The following is a 21,773-nucleotide window of genomic DNA, read 5'->3' as shown; positions in this document are numbered from 1 at the left end:
ACAAATATAATATAAAAAATGGATTCAAGTTTGTAAATAAATTAAAAGACTTAGCAATTGGAGATAATACTAGGTTGGTTAGCTATGATATTAATAATATGTACCCTAGCATACCCATAGATAAAACAATTAACATAATAAAAAAATAAATTAATATTTATTTTAATATTTTATATATTATATATGTATATATAATATACAATATATATTTCTATGGATGTAATTTTTAATTTTTGATTTTAAATGTTAAAAAATATTTAATTTTAATTTCAATTTTTAACTTTAAATTATTGATGTTTATAATTTATATTTAAAAAAAGAATTTTACAAAGTTTTTATTGTAAACAAGAGGAAAAAAATTATTATTCTTGAAAATGTTTACGTGTAATATGTAATTTGACGTGAACAATTTAAAAAAATGTATGACAACTGAGGATGCAAGAAATTCGCGAAAACATTTTTGTATATATAATAAAATAAGGACAAAGTGACCCATTATGGTCTTAAAAAAAAATAAAAAAAAATAACGTGTCATCATACTTTATTTATTGTTCTGTACTTAGGTTGACTGAGTTCTTTAAATTTAGAACTATAATTATATACAATAGTAAAAAATAATACAGACATATATACATTAAGTTTTGGATACTTTAAATAAATATATTGATACATAGAAATTAGACTTAAGTTTTTAATAATTTTTTTTTTAATAAAATCTTAATAAAATTTTCAATTTTGAAATAATATATGACATCATAAAAATATAGCAAGACATAGTCTTTTCATTATGTCATAGTACTCAAGATATATTTATTACACAAAATAAAAAACAAAAAATTCTTAAAGAAGGCAAATAATTTAAAACACCCCTGGGGGGTTTAAAAGGCAGTGAAAACATTCATTATTGTCGTATGTGAAAAGCAAGACTGAATCCATTTTATAAGCGACCTATATAATAAATACTACATTTACCATTACTGAATTCTAATTTCAAATAAATTTTATTTTTTAAAATTAAATCTATTTATAATCCCGCTTTCAGGGTAAACCCTTTTTTAACTGAATGATAAAACTCCAATACATTATGTATAAGTAAAACAACATTTTGTTGGACATATTGAACGCTGCAAGCGTAATTGTATCAGTTCTCTAAATTATTTCAACAGGCTTTATTGAATCCCAGCCAATTTACATGCGTGTTTTTGTGCTATGTAGATCATTAACGTTTTTCCTGCTGAGTAGCAAAGGTCAATCTTAGCTAACTGTTACAGGAAGGCTTTATAATTTTTTGAAACTTAACTTCCGATGCTATTTTTTTCTGTTGTTTTTAAATAATAGTTAATAATCTTATTAAATATGAAATTTTAATAATTGCTTGTAATTCCCTGGATTTAAATTTAAAAAGACACAAGAATAGTACAGTATTTTGAATATATTTGATTACAGCATTATTATTACTCAAACTAGTTTTTTTTTTTAAAGGAAAAAAATTATAAAATATAAATTTTTTCTGTAAAAAAACTTTTTAAAGCAAAAAAATAGTTAATAGTCTAACAATTTTTGAATTTAGCTTAAAAATTAAAATTCTTTAGAGAAGACTGTAAAATAATCCACTTACTTTTAACGAAGATCCTGATCTTTTTGATCAGACAAACAAAATGGCATTTTTAAAACTGTTTTCAATCCAAAAATTATTGACCTGACTATTCATGAGACAAATAAATTTGAAAAAAAATTCAAAGATCAATGTACTAAATGAATGGCTAGATTGATAGAATGAGGAAATGAAAACCAACTACGTTGGAGGAGTTTCTGCTTTAGTTAAGGTTCCTCTTCTTAGACTCAATGATTACTGGAGTACAGACATATTATTTAACATTCCAATATTTAGAATGAAACTTACTTCAAAGAATGAACATATTTCAAAGTCTACATTTTAATTATCAATGACCGACACAAAATAATAAACATTTAATGCTACTCAATGCATTTCACGAAAACAAGGCTAATATTTACACAGACGAGACAGTTATTTATTGACAAATCCATGATGATGTAGAGAAGCAGATTGCTATTTCATATATACATAAAAGAGAAAAACATAAACATGTAAATAGAAATGTTTAAATTAGTTTTATTCATCTCAGCATATACTGGATCCTCTGATTCAGATATCAGTGCAAGGTCATGTTAATAAAATAATCCTTAAGTTAATGGAAAGAAATTTAGATAAGGGTTATTCTTTTATTTGTATAGCTACTATAAGAGCATGGTCTTGTCCAACAAGTTTTAAAAAGAAGGATTTATATATCACCGACATATTTAAAATTAATCACAAATGAAGTCCCTCCCATTATGAAATTTTAATTAAATAAAAATCAAACTGCCAAACGTTTTACAAACAATAGCATAAGTGTATTTTAAACAGAGTGGTTACAGAGATGTACTGATGATATGCTCTGAATTTAGAGCAGAACTATCAATCGCAAAGGTGTCATGCTATTGAATCAGAGGCAGTTGATAAACACAACTAAGTGATGGGTGTAATTTGATTAGATTTTGATCAGTTGATGTTGTAGTATCCAATAGAGGAAATCCAATGAAAAGGTAAAAGAAGGTGTTGGCAACCCACTTTTATATCATTTTTTCCATCTTTTACTTGTAAACAGTTATTTTCTTTATAAAAATATGAATCCAAATTCAAAAGTCTCATCATAAAATTTACTACTGCATGCAACAAATTCCTGATCCTTCGATCATCTCAATAAACAAAAGTTAGTAGAATTTCCACTTTGACACAACTAAAATATGAACCCAAAACCTTTGACATAGTGGACTATGAAAATACTGTCAGGTGTGTACAAAGAACACAATTGGTCAGATCTATATACTTTCCATTATAGCTATAGCTGTCACATAGAAGTAATAGAGCTTTATAACAGGAGAAGATTTTGGCTCTATTCTAAGTGAGTCCTGAATGAAACTCCATAAAAACACAAAGTAACAAAAAAATGCATAATATGGTTTAGTAACCACACGATTGACACAAAGATCTTGGAATTAACTATTAGTATGCAAGGCTATGCTGCTTTATTGGTGAGTGGCTGGTAAAGGCTAGATTCTTTTTGATGACATCAGTAATATTGAAAATAGCCTAACATATATAACTTTAATTTGTGTCAGAACAAAAATTAAGTATAATAATTCATTCAATTTAAATTTTTCTGACTTTATACTGATATAACATTCATTAAAACTCAAGAGATTTGCCTATAAAGAAAGATTAGTACAATTAGTACTATATTTTATAAAAGAAAGTCGTATTAAAACTTAGTAAAGTATGTATGAAATGGAATAGAAAGAGAAAAATATTGTAACATGATTGTATAATTGGAATTTATAGAAATAAATGTACACTTGTGAAGAAAAGATGTAAATATTTGGGAGAGGTCTATGTCTAGCAATGAGGCAGTAATGCCTGATAATAATAGTAATTGTAAAAATGCAAAAGAATATCTTTGTTTTAAATTTATAAATACTTTACCATAAACTGTAAACTAATCTCAGCAGCTTCTCTGTCTGATGCAGAAACTGTTTTAGGAATTGCAAATTCTGAATTAAGTGTAATTCCAATTTTTCCTAATAAAAAACAAAATTAGCAGTATAGAAATAAACAGAGAATGAAGTAACATAAAATATTTTTTTTAAAAAATCAATGCAAAATATTCTTTTATTTTTTTCAATAACACATTTTATAAATCTGAAAACTATCAAATGTATGGTCACTGGAGTTACAGGCACAAATATTCCTTAAGGTTTCTGCAAGCAATCTGGCAACAAAGTTAGAATCCCATATAACTTAATTTTATCATTACAATGTCTTTAAAGCCTAATGATAAATTACATACTTAAATTTATTTTTCAATTATAGTTTACCATTCTATACTAGGATACTCATAAATGCTTGCATCAGTAAATGCAATTTTTTTTATTTCGTTTTTTAGCAAATATTATTTACTATTTACAGATTTAAATAAATCTGGATTGTATAATATTTTATTGCTATCATTACTATAGGCTTAATGATGGCCTAGGAAATATTTTACATAAGCTTTTTACATAGGCTTTTTCTGTAATTAATTTTAATTAATTTTTTTTCTGTGCCATTAAATCTGATATTTTTTGCTACAAAAAACAATTATAAGCATTAAGTTATTTTACAATTCATTATTTCTAAATAATATATAACAACTGTTTTCAATAAGACTATTTTAGAAGATTCTTTCAATATAAAATTGCTGCTGATAAAATTGTTCTTTTTTCTCACTAGAACTTCTGCAATTCTATTCTGTATTTTACTTCAATGCTATGATTACAATACTGAATTATTCATTAAGAGATGTCATTTTGAATTCTGTGCTATTTTTCAACAATCAAATCTCAGGATGGGTTATCTCATAAAATAGAGATATCAGTTGGCTGCCTAGATTGTATGACCAAACACCTCTTGACTTCTTCCTTTTGAACTTTGGGAAAGAAAATTTTGCCAACAATATACAAACAGTTCAAGTACTTAAAGTTAATACACAAGCAGTTGCTCACAGAATACCGCTGTGATTATGTGAAAACATAATGCAGAAATTCTTTCACAATATTAACATTTGTAACAAAACTGAGGTGACCATTTATCAGATACTGTTATTTACATTTAATTGTAAATTTTGTATTTTAGATTGAAATAAGGATAACGACAACTATTCAAAATAATATGTATTAATAATCTGAAATGACAATCTCTTAATGGAAAACCCAGTATATTAATTAGAATTTACTTTTTTTTTTCATTACTGCTTTAATTTATAATAGTGACTGACAAAGTTAGTGTTTTACAAAATTCTACATATCAATTCCTAAATTAAAAAAAAATTAAAATTTAAGGTATTTTAATAACAATTTCTACTTTCATTTATTTCTTATTTTTCTTATAAAATATGTAATAAATTTGTTAATATGTAATTTATTAATATAATTCGTGAATTATATAATATATAATTTGTTAAATAACTATATAATCCTCCTCTATGAATCATGAGACCTTGCCGTTGGTGAGGGGGCTTGAGTACTCAGTGATACAGAGTAGCTGGACCGAAGGTGCAACCATATCGGAGAGGTATCTGTTGAGAGCCAGACTAAGGAATGATTCCTGAAAGAGGGCAGCAGCTCTTTCAGTAGTTGTTAGGGGCATGAGTCAGGACGACTTAAACGGCCATATCAACATCACTCAGTCCTCTGAGTACTACGCAGCTGAAAGCAATGGAAAACTACAGCTGCTTTTTTTTCCAAGAAAATGTAGCTCTCTGCATTTTCATATAGCAATGACGGAGGCGCCTTCCTTGGTAAAATATTCCATGGGGTAAACTTGTCCCCCGTTCGGATTTCCGGGTGGGGACTACTAAGGAGGGGGTCACCAGAAAATTAAAAAATAACATTCTACGAGTCGGAGCATGGAATGTTAGAAGTTTAAAAAAGGTTGGTAGGCTGGAAAATTTAAAAAGAGAAATGGATAGGATAAATATGGATGTAGTAGGAATTAGTGAGTTTCGGTGGGCAGAGGAAGGCGACTTTTGGTCAGGTGATTTTAGAATAATAAACTCAGCTTCAAATAATGGGCAGGCAGAAGTAGGTTTCATAATGAACAAGAAGATAGGGAAGAGAGTAGAATATTTCAAAACACATAGCAATAGAATCATTGTAATAAGGATAAAATCAAAACCTAAACCAATAACGATTGTTAACGTCTACATGCCTACAAGCGCCCATGATGATGATGAGGTAGAGTGTGTATACGAAGACATTAATGAAGCAATTAAACACGTAAAAGGAGATGAAAATTTAATAATAGTTGGAGATTGGAATGCAAGCATTGGAAAGGACAAGGAAGGAAATATAGTAGGTGAATACGGGCTGGGCAAAAGGAATGAAAGAGGGGACAGACTTACAGAGTTTTACACAAAATATAATTTAGTAATTGCCAACACCCAATTTAAAAATCATAATAGAAGAATATACACTTGGAAAAGCCAGGCGATACTGCAAGGTATCAGATAGATTATATCATGGTTAAGCAAAGATTTAGGAATCAACTCGTTGACTACAAAACTTACCCTGGAGCAGGCATTGATAGCGACCATAATTTGGTGATAATGAAATGTAAATTGGGATTTAAAAACCTGAAGAAAAGGTGTCAGATGAATCGGTGGAATTTAGAGAAGCTTGAGGAAGAGGAGGTAAAGAAGATTTTTGAGGAGGACATTGCAAGAGGTCTGAGTAAAAAAGATAAGGTAGAAAATGTAGAAGAAGAATGGGAGAATGTTAAAAAGGCAATTATTAAATCAGCAGAAGCGAACTTAGGCGGAACAAAGAGAACTGGTAGCAAACCTTGGGTTTCAGACGATATATTGCAGCTGATGGATGAACGTAGAAAATATAAGAATGCTAGTGATGAAGAAAGTAAAAGGAACTACCTACAATTAAGAAATGCTATAAACAGGAAGTGCAAACTAGCGAAACAAGAGTGGATTAAAGAAAAGTGTTCAGAAGTGGAAAGAGAAATGAACATTGGTAAAATAGACGAAGCATACAGGAAAGTTAAGGAAGGTTTTGTGGTACATAAATTAAAATCTAATAATGTGTTAAACAAAGATGGTACACCAATATGTAATACGAAAGGTAAAGTCGATAGATGGGTGGAATATATTGAAGACTTATACGGAGGAAATGAATTAGAAAATGGTGTTATAGAGGAAGAAGAGGAAGTTGAGGAGGATGAAATGGGAGAAACAATACTGAGATCTGAATTTAAGAGAGCATTAAAAGATTTAAATGCATTAAAAGGAGCATTAAAAGGCTCCTGGAATAGACGGAATACCTGTAGAATTATTGCGCAGTGCAGGTGAGGAAGCGATTGATAGATTATACAAGCTGGTGTGTAATATTTATGAAAAAGGGGAAGTTCCGTCAGACTTCAAAAAAAGTGTTATAGTCATGACCAAAGAAAGCAGGGGCAGATAAATGTGAAGAATACAGAACAATTAGTTTAACTAGTCATGCATCAAAAATCTTAACTAGAATTCTATACAGAAGAATTGAGAGGAGAATGGAAGAAGTGTTAGGAGAAGACCAATTTGGTTTCAGGAAAAGTATAGGGACAAGGGAAGCAATTTTAGGCCTGAGATTAATAGTAGAAGGAAGATTAAAGAAAAACAAACCAACATACTTGGCGTTTATAGACCTACAAAAGGCATTCGATAACGTAGACTGGAATGAAATGTTCAACATTTAAAAAAAATTAGGGTTCAAATACAGAGATAAAAGAACAATTGCTAACATGTACAGGAACCAAACAGCAACATTAATAATCGAAGAACATAAGAAAGAAGCCGTAATAAGAAAGGGAGTCCTACAAGGATGTTCCCTATTCCTGTTACTTTTTGATCTTTACATGGAACTAGCAGTTAATGATGTTAAAGAACAATTTAGATTCGGAGTAACAGTACAAGGTGAAAAGATAAAGATGCTACGATTTGCTGATGATATAATTCTAGCCGAGAGTAAAAAGGATTTAGAAGAAACAATGAATGGCATAGATGAAGTCCTACGCAAGAACTATCGCATGAAAATAAACAAATACAAAACAAAAGTAATGAAATGTATTAGAAATAACAAAGATGGACCAATGAATGTGAAAATAGGAGGAGAAAAGATTATGGAGGTAGAAGAATTTTGTTATTTGGGAAGTAGAATTACTAAAGATGGACGAAGCAGGAGCGATATAAAATGCCGAATAGCACAAGCAAAACGAGCCTTCAGTCTGAAATATAATTTGTTAACATCAAAAATTAATTTAAATGTCAGGAAAAGATTTTTGAAAGTGTATGTTTGGAGTGTCGCTTTATATGGAAGTGAAGCTTGGACAATTGGAGTATCTGAGAAGAAAAGATTAGAAGCTTATGAAATGTGGTGCTATAGGAGAATGTTAAAAATCAGATTGGTGGATAAAGTGACAAATGAAGAGGTATTGCGGCAAATAGATGAAGAAAGAAGCATTTGGAAAAATATAGTTAAAAGAAGAGACAGACTTATAGGCCACATACTAAGGCATCCTGGAATAGTCGCTTTAATATTGGAAGGACAGGTAGAAGGAAAAAATTGTGTAGGCAGGCCACGTTTGGAATATGTAAAACAAATTGTTAGGGATGTAGGATGTAGGGGGTATACTGAAATGAAACGACTAGCACTATATAGAGAATCTTGGAGAGCTGCATCAACCAGTCAAATGACTGAAGACAAAAAAAAAAAAACTATATAATTAACTTAGCAAAATTAATTCTTTTTTTCTTGTATTTTTTAATATTACCCTCTGTACTAATGTCAAAGACAAAAGTATAACACAGTTTTCCACCAACAGAACAAAATTCAATAATGCCTCTTACCTTATGCTTATTGTTTTTTCATTTTAAGAGGGCTTTCGAGGGTTTTCCTCATCATCAGTTAATAAAAAATTTTTAAAATCACCCATTAAACTCAAAAACATTAAAATTGTCGCATATTATAAAAATATGTAGTAAAAAAATTAAAATAAAATATTTCATTTGGCCAACCACACATAACAGTATTGTATTAACGTTATTTAAAATTTTTATTTAATTAATTATATGAATGTGCTGTTATCTTTGGCAATTTCGATAAGAAAATCATTATCAAACTCTGTCTGTACATTAATCAAGTTAAATTTTGGCTGTACTTGTATATACAATATCTTTCTAAAATATTTAAATTTTTATTATTATTATCCCATCCTTTTACAATTTCTATTATTTTTAAATTTGTATCCCGAGTCGGTGATTGAATGTTTATTGATTATTAAGATGTCTGCAGGATTGGAGAAACCTAATTTATTGTTTTTATAAGATCTAGAGTGTTCTACAAACCTTACCCTAAATGATCATCTACTAGTTTAACTGATATTAATTTTGTTACAATCATTGCATGTTATTTTATAGATACCATACAAATTATAAAGATCATTATCATTATTATGGATTTTCGAATGCTTTATTATGTGATTGTATGGCCTATATGCTGGTTTAAATTTTTTATCATTATAAACATTAACCAAGTTTTCAATAATGTTGTTAGTATAAGAGTATTTTATATAAATATTATCATCGTCACATTCACTATCTGCATTATTAGAGTCCAGTTTCTGTTTTTTATAAATATTATCAATTAATGATGTGTTATATCCATTTTTACTGCAATATATTTTATAATATCTATTTCCGCATCTAGTTTTTCTTTATTATTCTGTGTTTAATGAATCACTTATTTTTGTGTGCCCAAAGGTAAACAAAATTGTTATTTTATTACTAAAATAATTGATAAAATACTCAGATTTAAAAATGATAAGTTATGACATAATTTAACATGTTCCCTAATATCCCATCCCTATAGATCAAACTATATATATATAATAAGAAATAAACTGAAAATTAATAATGAAGACCCAAAATTTATCGATAATATTGTAACCAACATTAGAAATACATGCCAAAAAAATATATTTTGAGTTTAACAAAAAATTTTACACACAAGATAATACTTTGCCCATGGAATTTCCATTATCGGCCATTTTGTCTGAAATTTATTTACAATAGTTTGAGAATAGGATGGTTTATGGTATTACCCACATTCATAAAATTCAATTATAGGTTTGGTGTGTTGATGATATTTTGGTAGTCTAAGAACCTGTTATAAATAATGAACATTTAATAATTTAAAAAAAACTTAATTCTTATAATTTAAAATTTACCTTTAAAACGACAAATACAGAAAAATAGATTTTTTAGATGTTGACATAGAAATTAGTAAAAGTAATAAAATTATAACACCTGTAAATAGGAAACCAACAACTAATAAAATAGCTATTAACAGAAGATCGAACCATCCTTGGGCAAACAAAATTAACACATTTACAAACATGTTTAGAGTGATACATTACACACAGAATAATAAAAGAAAAACAAGATGCAGAAATAGATATTATAAAAGATACTGCAGTAAAAAATGGATATAATGTACTATCGATTGATAATATCTACAAAAATGCTAACAACATTATTGAAAACTTGGTTAATGTTTATAATGATAAAAAATATAAACCAATATATAGACCATACAATCAATCATATAATAAAACATTTGAAAATCCATAATAATGATAATGATCCTTATAATTTGTATGGTATCTGTAAAACAACATGCAATGATTGTAACAAAATTTATATTGGGAAAACTAGTAGATCATTTAGGGTAAGGTTTGTAAAAGAACACTTTAGATATTATAAAAACAATAAATTAGGTTTCTCCAATCTTGCAGCCCATCTTAATAATCAATAAACATTCAATCACCGACTCGAATACAAATTTAAAAATAATAGAAATTGTAAAAGGATGGGATAATAATAAAAAATGTTATATTTCAGAAAGACATTGTATATATACAAATACATACAAGTAGTTTAATGTGTGATTTTAAAAAAATTTTATTAACTGACGATGAGAGAAACCCTCGAAAGCGCTCTTAAAATGGAAAAACAATAAGTATAAGGCAAGAGGTATTATTGAATTTTGTTCTGTTGGTGGAAAACTGTGTTATATTTTTGTCTTTCAAATTATATAATTTTGTATATTATATAATTTGTTAATTAAATGCATGATGGTTGTTTTTTTTTGTTTATAGGAATACTTAACATGCATATATATCAGGCAGAGACTGAGACTACCTTGACTGGTTAAATAAAACAGGATTTTTATCTATTATGTATATAATTATGAAGATGTGAATGATGAAAACAAGCGACTACTTGAAATACATTCCTTATGTACTCCACCAACATGCTGTATCAGATGTTTGTTTGAAATTATGTAAATAATTTCCTGTGAGATATAAATCCTGTTGAAATATGAGAAAATACACCAATTCTGGTTTAAGTATGATATTAATCAACAGATAACATTACTTGACTACATAATGTATATGTTTATTTAACTTCAGATGATTTCTTTCTTTTTCTTTTCATTTATTGTAAGTTTGTTGATTTCTTTTTCTTTTCATTGACTGTAAGTTGGTTGCTTTGTACACATGTGAAAATGATTATTAATTATTAGTATTGATTTTTAATCGTTCAGTGAAGCCATTATTTCACTTTCATTAAGTTATGGGCCCAGGTGTATGATTTTTTGTCCACTTTAAGCATACATATCATGTAATATTTATTGTATTACTGTATTATTCAAAATTATTGGCTATGGCAGCATCAACACAGTTCAATCTGTGAAGTCTGATTCATCATCATAATCACACACAATATATAACCACAAAGGTAAAAGTTACCTGATGTATGAATGAACCAGGAGAAATTTTATTTGCTAAATATGTTTAGATTTAGAAAATTAAATTTTTGATATAAGCATATGTAATGGTAAAAATACTTAACATTTAGAAATACAGGATAAAATAAAAATAATCTTTACCATTTTGTGATGATCTAAACTCTTTGTCATAAACATGGTAAGCCTTGGCATGGGCCCTTAGCAAAGTGTGAGCTGCCAAATATTCACCAACACCATGAATATCCAAAACAGGTGGATATTCTTTATCACCATAACCTTGTACCACTTCTAAAGGCTCATTGATTGTTATCCAAAGTTTAACCTACACAACAAACGGAGAATGATACTATATCAGTGATATTATTACCATTTCTTTAAGAAAAAAACGTTGAAAACCAAAAGAAAATAAAACAGTCTGATTTTTACCTTTTCATAAAATTGAAGAATTGGCTAGCTCAACAATTAAAAAGCAATGATGAACTCGTGGATGGAGTTAATGAATGGATGGGTACTTTGGCGGAACCATTCTTTGAAGAGGGAATAGACAAGCTGGTGTCATGAAATGGCAAGTGTTTGAATTTGGTCGAGGACTGCGTAAAATAGTTTACTCTTTTATATAATAAACTTTTTCAATATATTTTGTTTACTTTTATCACTTAACCAGAGGTTAATTTATAAATAGCACGCACACTTATTTATTATATCGAACTACAGTATTAAAGTTAAATCACTTGGTTTAACAGGCTAACTGCTCTCAATTTTCACCATTTGTACCCCCAGGTGTTGAAACAATGTTCAATTGATTATCAGTCACCAATATTTAACTTGGTGATTTTTTTTGTTTCTTTTTTCAAGTTCTTAAAAAGTGATTTTGAGAATGAGCAGTCTCCCTGAAATCCATATATATTAAGAAGAAAGTAAGGCTGTGGGACCCATCAATCACATTTTTTTTCCTTCTTTATCTTCCTTAGTCAGTTTACAATAAGAGAATAATAAAAATATTTGTACCAGAAACAAAGCAACAGGGTGAAAAACCAGTAATTAATCATTTAAAATAATTGGGTAATTTTCTTGTATATTTATCTGATACTCAGAGATAAAATGTTTGAATAAGAAAATAATGTAAATTTGTAATTGTAAATTTAATTAATAAGTAATTAATTTAATTTTTAAAGTAACACATTATTTGTAACTCAAATAAATATACTGCTTATTAAAATAACTATAAGTAATTAAAAACTTTAAAAGAAATATTTTCTAATTTACTAAAATTCCCATAATAAAACAATCATACAGATATAACAAAGTTATGTTCAATAAAGTTAATAATTTTTCCTAAAAATAATGGGTTTCCTTATCTTTCTTTTCTTAATCTGCATTCTACATAATTTTTGAGCTAACCTTTAGCCTTCTCCTTCAATATTAACCAATTTCAAACAGTTCATTACTTCATAGATTTTAGTGGTGCTGTCTGGTAATTAGTTTTTGGTGTAACAAAACATCAATAACACAAAAAGAAAATCATACAATAATTAAGACTACAAAAAGTAGCAGCTCTATTAATTTATAAGGAACCACAACAAAAAGTTAACTAGTTGTAATGCAATTATCTGGTCAAAGAAAGTAATATTTTATAGATGATAGTCTATCATTCATTTTTTGCTTCATTTTATAAGAGATATAACAAATAAATAAATCATTATTAAGAAAATCAAGTAGAAACATTAGAATGCTGAACGTTCTGCTTAAATGCAGAACGATGTAAAAAATTAATAATAAACTATTGTAGTTGCTTAGAGGTATACTGATATTTTTTGCATTGTATGAGCCATCTTGAGATCATTCAATCCCAAAGACATCTACACTTGGAAGCTACTGAGAGCAATCTGTTCTAGAAGCAATCAACACATTAAGTATATGTTGCCTACTAGTTTGGATCATGATCTCACTTTGCATCTACAAAAACTTAAGAACTAACCTTTTACAAGATGTAAACAAAACAGAAGTTCATGTGATACTTGACTGAAGATGTAGAGGGTGAGATGAACAAGTAGATACAAGTATATTTATCATCCTGCTGTTACAAGCTACGAGTAAACATGCATCAAAGTTCTGGTACGTTTTAGTGATTTCGTGGCATAAATTTCTCATTAGTTGGATTTCTATTTACAAAGATTAGTTTTGTTTGGATATTTAATTCACCCAGTTTATAACAATATCTTACAAATTTTATAGCATTACAGCAAATGACATTTGTGAGTGAGTAAACCAACAACAAGATTTTTTTCTGTAAGATGTTGCAGAAACACATAGAAAATATATTCCTGGTGTATTTATGTCATATTTTGGTAATAAATTCTGAGATTAAGATAAAACCTGGTTAGCTCCAGTAAGTGTATATTGTGTAAAGTTAATCTAATAGAATGGAAAAATAAAAATAACGGCTATTCCAGTAAGATAATGAGTTAGAGGCTCAATATAGCAAGTTAACTTGTTTTTTTATAACATACTTGGATACTTGATACAAATTTGTACTCAAGTAAGTACATGATTTGAGACCTTATTTGGATGATAACCTGAATGAGTGATCTGTCACTTAAGATTTCATTTACACTTTTTGCAAGGCTTTAAGGAAATAGAAATGATTAAATTGCATTTTATTCAGTTTCTAAAATTTTAACTACAAACTGTTTTTAATCTACTTCAAACATTTTGACTGATATTCTTACCTGGGAGGAAATATTTTGTTATTTCAGAGGAAGAGACTAGTCAATGAGAGCATTAGGAAGAATCCGTAGATGTTATTTTGAAATATAAACACAAAAAGGAAATTATTAAACAAAAACTTTAGGTAACAATCTGCTACATGGTACCAGAGGTTATTAATATTACAACAGATGAATATATTCTCAAATATATAATAAAGTTTAAATATATGGACAATTATTTCACTGGTAGTGGGAGAAACAGGAGAGGTATAAGGCAGGAAATTTGGGAATCCAATGTCATATTTCATAATAAGATGCAACAACTCACTTCAGTCACAGTTTGGATATGAAAAATAAATTAATAAAGAACTATATGTGCATATTTACTTTATATTGTATTGAAACACGGGAAGATATGAGGGAAGAGTCTTGTGGCTTCTGAAGTATGGTGTTGGAAGAGAATGTTGTAAGTAATCTGGAATAAATGAATAGCAATGAGATGACACGGTACTTCTTCATAACACCTTCTACATATTTAAATACCTCTTAAAAAAGTTAAAAAAACAGAAGACATGCTTGGTTAGGGAAATTTAGATACAATGATTTTACAGTTAATATTCTAGATGTAGTAATGCCCAGACAATGGGCTAGAGAACAACCTCAACTGCAATTTTAAGCAAAAGAACTGGAACTGACATTATGAAGCAAGAAAGTGAATGGCTAGTAATATATTAAATCAACAAAAAAATTAAATTGTACTAATGAGAAAAATAATTTTAAATAACTATTAATAATAAAAATTAGTTAACTCTCAATCTGTGCACTACGTAAGACTTCTTAAAAACCTAATAATGTTTATACATTATACGTAAATGCATCGCATTATTGAATAAATTCTCATTTATTTGTTTTAATTTAGAAACTGCAGGTTAACTACTAAATTACAATCACTTATAAAAGAATTTTATTTTGTATGAAAACTCCCATGCCTGACCAGAATTTGAACCCAAAATTTCTGGATTAAAGACAGAGATGCCATCTTTCTCACATGGAGATGGGCAAACCTCTGTTGTAATATTCATATCTGGTTTTTATTTACAAGCCAGACATGAAGAAAATTAATTTTTGTTGAATACAGTTACACTTATACTTGCATTACTGGAAGAAGTGTGCAAAAGCCATGTGCCCTTTCCTCTGAATAATTGAAAATGAACCACCATAATCTTTAGTAATTGCTGTCAAAATTTTCTGATGATATTTCAGTTTGTTATACCAGTGGGAATAAAAAAGCTAACATGTTGTTGTATGTACAGTGTGATCTGTTACTATTAAAATGTCTTTGCTATAGAATATTAGAGGAAAAGCTAAAAGAACATTTCTAGTGTACAGAAAAAAAAATTTGAGAAAAAGTTAAAATTAAAATAGATTATTAGTTGAAATTATATTGATAAGGATAAATTCTTTGTTGCAGAACTATTTTCCACATATTCACTGCTATCAGGAAAAATCTTATAACAATTTTAGTGAAGAATATCAGCTGAAGCTTTGCTGAAAGCTTTACAAGCAGTGCAACTAATAGTCCTTTTCCTGAAGTTAACTACAAAGAAGTCTAGATATTTAAAGTAATCAGAAGTGGATTTAAAGTATTTTAGAAGGAAAAGCAGAAATAATTAAAACAACTGTAATAATGACAAACAAAAAAGTAGGGACTTTTTATTTTAACTATTTAAATAAGTATGTTTATTGAAATAAATATGTTTTACAATAAAACAAAATAATGTGATGTTATCCTATTCAGGAAACCAAAATTGTTTTTGAAAAAAAAAATCATATATGTACTCTCTCAGTTTTACCTTGAGCACAGTATTATACATGACATATGTTTTCATAAATATACTTAAAAATTTTAATTAAGAAAGCTATTTGTTTATTTATCATGTTTTAAAGAAAGTTTGAGGGTTTTAATTACATAAAAGACAATGTTTAAATTTTATTTGCACCCTTTTTCTAGCAAATCCTCAATTTATGCTGAATCTGACCTTATCACCAAGTCTTGAAAAGACAACTCTGGCAAATTTCTCAAAATAATCAGCCATAAGTGGATTAACCCATCCTCCCAGCTTTGATAGTGGATAAGGAAGATCCCAATGATATAAAGTGACCTAGAAATAAAGCAAACAAGTAAAATTAATATGTTTTCAATTGGTTGTGATATAATACCATTATTTCAATACTATTACTACTTCAACACTAACTCTTTAATACTTTTCAAGTATTTGTATAATACATCAGTACTTTCAAAAATTCCTTTTCAGTATTTTACATTATATGCATAAATATATATCTACATTATATATATAATTGTACGTGTGTAAAATATTGACTTACTCTATATTGAAGAAACAATTTAATTATTCTAAAAAAAAAAACAAAAGCAATAAATATTACACAGTTTGGTAATAAAAATAGTTTTACAAATCACATATATTACAGTTTTTAATTAATTATAAACTATTACATATCAGTAACTGATTTGGTACCAAGCATGCAGTGACAGACATAGTAAACATGCACCACTATAATTTTAATGCATCTTTTAATTAAATTTTTTAAATACCGTTCTAATGGAAATGATATCTTTGTGAAAGTGCTGAATGTGCATAAAAAACAAAACAAGTAACTGAAAATTTTTATTTTAATAAATAAAAAATGTGTACAACAAATACAATTAAAAAAGGTAGTAATAATAAATAAAACAATCGTAATAAATAAAATAAAATATAATAAATAAATAAATAAAATAGTAGTAATAATATCATAATCTGAATATGAAAAAACTAATGCTTTGTTCTATAATTGTTTAGTTATGAAGCAATTAAAATTTTCTTTTTGCTATATCTGCTTTTTTCTTTTCAGGATATTATAGTATACAATGGAAGGAAAATATTTTGTATATTGGCCTCTGTTTAATAAACAATAAAATATCAGAAACATTTAAAAAAATACAATTATAAATGTGTCAGTAATCTTGCTTTTCAGAAATTATTCTATTATTTGTTTTAAATTGAATGAGGGGGTGGTGAGATGTTAAGTGGATGTTGTACAGAAAGGACTAATCTTAACAATTTTTATTTTCAAGTTTTTTTAAGTCTATCAAAATTATCATTGGAAATACAATTAGAATGATCAAATTAAAAAAAAATTATCAATAAAAACTTTACCCAAAAAATTTAATTACTTTTTCACTATTGTCTACTTAAATCTATGTCGTATATAGCCCGTACATTATTTTTCTCTAAATAAAACATTACCAGAGTGAGAACAATTTTCTCTCTTTATCAGAGGGCCAGAGTAACACATTTCTCTTCATTAAAACCCATATTTTTGCCATTTTATACCTTTTTATTCTTCCAAAAAATGTAATATTTTTTTAATTGCTGTTGCAAAATGAGGGGTTATCTAGATGAGAACAACTCTGTATAATTATCAGAGATATGCTGTACCTTAAACAAAGGAGAACTATAATGCCAACTTTGCAATCTTCATCAGTTGGTAGATCATGTGACCTAGAAATGGAGAAACAATACATATAAAGTATAGCACATCAAAAGTGAGGTGCTGATAGTTCTGGGATATACAGCATTCCATTGCTGTATAAATAAAAATAAAAAATAAAAATTATAAATTTAAAAAAAAATTCCAATAGCTTACCAGTGGTTTTATACCATTTTCTAATAGTTCTTCTATTAAATTTCTGTAATATTGAATGCCAGCTTCATTAACATCATAATCTTCACCAGTTGGTAAAACACGTGACCAAGATATGGAGAAACGATATACATCAAACTAAAATGAAAAAGAAAGCAATTTTTATTAAAGATTCAGTAACAAGAAAACAAAAAAAAATTGGAATAAAATGTTTTGAAATAATAATAACATTATCAGTCATTCCAGTATGGTCATACTGTCCCACATAAAATTAGTTATTTTGTTACATGGCTTTTGTTTATTTGTGTCTTCTGCAATGGATCTTCTTGAAAAATGCTATGTTTCTATGAGTTCTTATAAAGGATAACAATTAAGATTTTCTGTCACAAGTGCAGGCTCAATCATATTACCAAGAGTATTAATAATTTCCTTCTTTTTTTAAAACAAAATTGTGGTTTTCATTTTCTACTAATGCATAGCTATGTACAAAATACTGCTGTAATGTATATGCTGTACAAAATATCACAATAGTTAAAATTTATTTTTAATTAGGAATTTATCTTGAATATAAATAAATACTGTGACCAACAGAATGCATTGTTAGTTAAATTTGTAAATAAGTTGGTTTTTCTATATTATGGGCATTTACAATTAGTACAGGGCTATTTATGCAATAAATAAATAAATAAATAATGGCTCTCAATAAACATATTAATTACTTTTTAAACATATTTTTAAAAATGTAGGTTTTAAAAATTGAAAAACTTTTGCTTATTTAATCTATGACATAAGAACTATTTTTAAAATATAGGATGCCCAAAAAAGGCAGTTTATAATTTTAGAAACAATCATTTCATTTATTTATTAGTTGATAAATTTATTACATTATTTAAAAAGTTAAATGATTATCATTAAATGTAGAATAGGATATATAACTACATTATAACTATACTAGTACGAAATCTGCCCTGAACTGGCACTCATTGGGTAAACATGGTGAATCAAGGATTTTCTGTCCCAAATGTGAAAACTTTGCTCGTTGTCATATCCACTAAGCTGGAATATGTCTCATAGCTAGAGATGATTTTTTATTTAGCAAAATTGATGTTCACCTTTTGATTCTACACTATCCAATTGATGAATGCTCAGCATTTTAAAAGGTTGTCTGGCTAGAGTTCTTGAGCTAGCTGAATCTTGAATGGTTGCAGATGCAGATCTTTGATTAAAATCTGTTGAATTGTGATTTTTAAAATGTTTGAATCGAATGACTGTTTCTGAGGCATAAGCACACAGAGGTTTTGGGACACTCCGCCAACTATCACTCACAGAAGAAAAGTTTCTGGCTGAATGACTGCTCTGTTTTTTTGTCTCCTACCACACCTGTTAATTGAAATTTTTTAACTAGTCTTTTCATAAATGTTTCATTTGAGGCCTTCATTCTATAAAAAATGCCATATAACTTGTGCATAGTCTTAAGAGAAAAACCTTGGTAATTTTAATGATTGTTACTTGTTTCTTTATTCATATGGAGTCACATTGTAATATCTATATTTCCATATATAATATCTGACACATATTTGTCAATTTTAATATATTTCAAAGAATTTTTTCCCATATTATAATACTGTAGAAACAGGAATAATACACTGAATAATGGGCAGTGACAGAATTCAAAAACCATTCATGATAAAATTGAAAAATTAGAAATCAAGCTCATTAAATCAGAAAATAGAGCAAAAGAACTTTCTGAACAAAATTAGAGAACTAAAATTAGAATCTGAGTTGTGTATAAAATAAGTAATAAGACAAATTTTAAACAGAAATAAATGAAATCGTTTATATTATAACTTGAAAGTTTAATAATTAATGAAAAATGCTGCTCTATACTTCAAGTATACTAGAATTCTACCTTAGATCTAAACAAGCAGCGTGATCGTAACCAAACAGTAAATCTTAACTTAGCTTCTTTTATGATAATGATAAAAATCTGATGGTGATCTTACTTTGTTCCTCAATCAGTTTGATGCTAAGTCATGCAAACTTATTTCACAATTTAGATTTGTCTTTATAAAACCAAGGAAAAGTATATGATGGAGTTTTTAACTTCTCAGCTTTGGAATAAAATGGAAAATTTATATAAGTCCAGTTTTAATAAATAAATAAATCTTTACTCAGATTGGAACATAAAAATACATTATATAGATCATGACAATATAAGATAAATTATAATTATGAAACAAATTATAAGATAAAATAATGGTGTTTAAAGCCCATATTAATTATTTAAATAGAAAAAATTAAATAACGTTATTGTAAATACATTAAATATAAAAAATTGTTACAAAATGATTCAGAATTCAGAAATCAATATTGAAAATTATTTTCAGCACATATTTATATACACATTGAATCAATGCAAATAAAACCTTTTTTTTTTTAATTAGCATTCATCAACGGAGTAATATTGTTTCTATAAAAGAAAATCTTTTAATTGTATTTTAAATAAATTGGTGGGAAAATTTTTCAAATGGTTTGGCAATTTGTTAAAAATGCCAACAGAAGCATACTAAGGCCCTTTCTTGTAACCTGAGTGTTGTGATGAGTTATAGGAAAATAGTTTTGCTGTCGGGTTTAGTAAATGAACATAAAAATTAAAAATAAAATATTTAGAAATTTAAGATTTTTATTTAAAAAATTTAAGAAAAAAAATTTTATTTAAAAATGTTTATTTCTTTTTTGTTTTTGTTATTTGTTTATGTAATTGTAGAATTACATCCTGACTGATGATGCGGTATCCTATGAAAGTCGATTATTGGTATCTGTTTTTCAGGTTTTTCCTGCTGTGTTTGTTGGTTTTTAAGTTTAAATGGCACAGTGGTCAGTATGTTGATGAATTATTTGAATTTTCATAAAGTTTTATGAAAATTTGTTCATTAAGTTTTATGAAAATACACACACACAACACACAAGGGCATTTTTTTCAACCTCCGATTGTACATCTAAGTAAACAAGAGATAGATGGAAGCCAGGTCTGTGCATCATACAATTGTGCTGCCCCCGCACCACAACCTCTGCCATTGCTGGCTCCATTGTATCAATCTGAGCTGAGCTACGAGCAACTGAACATTGACGCTCCTGCCAATGTGAGTTGCAAAGTGTAATACGTTTTCTGCAAGCAGAAGAATGTAGCACTGCTGAAATACATCGCAGAATGAGCCTAGTGTATAGTGAAAACTGTATCAGTGATGATATTGGAAATGGTGTAGGAAATTTAAAAAAGGGCGAATGGGTGTCCATGACGAAGGTGGGCAAGGACGCAAGTTTGTTGCTACTGTATGCCTTGTTGACCATGTTGATTTTGTCCATAAGTTTACGATAAGTGAACTTTTTGCAGAAATCCTAGAAATTTCAAGGTTTTCTCCACACAAAACTGTGACTAAGACTTAGGATACTGAGCACTGTGTGCACGTTGGATCTCAAAAATGTTGAGTGACAATCACAAAATGCAGCGAATGGTGTCAACCTTAATGTTTCTCACACGTTAAGATAATGAGGAGGAAGAGTTTTTAAAGTCTGTCGTTATTGGCGATGAGACTTGGATCCAGCATCACAATCCAGAAACCAAATAACAGTCTAAGCAGTGGATGCACACTTCTTCTCCAAACAAGCAAAAAAAGTTCAAACCGACACTGAGCAACAGGAAAACAATTTTTCGGACCATAAAGGTGTCTTCGTAAAATTTATGGAGAAGAGAACAACAATAACAAAGGAAGTTTATTGTGAATCTTTATGTCACCTCCGCAGGGCAATCCAGAACAAATGAAGAGGTATGCTCTTGTCCGACATGGTTTTAATCCACGAAAATGTGGTCATGAGGTTGTATCAACATGACCTTCTCAAACA

At 28.2% G+C, this 21,773-nt stretch overlaps 1 protein-coding gene across 1 annotated transcript in view; it reads right to left on the bottom strand.

The window, feature by feature from the left end:
- Positions 1-21,773, bottom strand: part of LOC142321140 (lactase/phlorizin hydrolase-like) — a 122,791-nt gene that overhangs the window by 89,152 nt on the left and 11,866 nt on the right. Inside the window, exons 4-7 of the mRNA XM_075359133.1 lie at positions 17,874-18,008; positions 16,202-16,324; positions 11,596-11,776; positions 3,545-3,639 (exon numbers count right to left, since the gene is read on the bottom strand). Of these exons, the coding sequence (XP_075215248.1) occupies positions 3,545-3,639; positions 11,596-11,776; positions 16,202-16,324; positions 17,874-18,008 (534 nt within the window). The remainder of the gene's footprint in view (positions 1-3,544; positions 3,640-11,595; positions 11,777-16,201; positions 16,325-17,873; positions 18,009-21,773) is intronic.

The sequence above is a fragment of the Lycorma delicatula genome, chromosome 3 (assembly GCF_047948215.1).
Source record: "Lycorma delicatula isolate Av1 chromosome 3, ASM4794821v1, whole genome shotgun sequence".
Taxonomy (NCBI): domain Eukaryota; kingdom Metazoa; phylum Arthropoda; class Insecta; order Hemiptera; family Fulgoridae; genus Lycorma; species Lycorma delicatula.
This window is presented reverse-complemented; position numbering and strand designations above follow the sequence as displayed.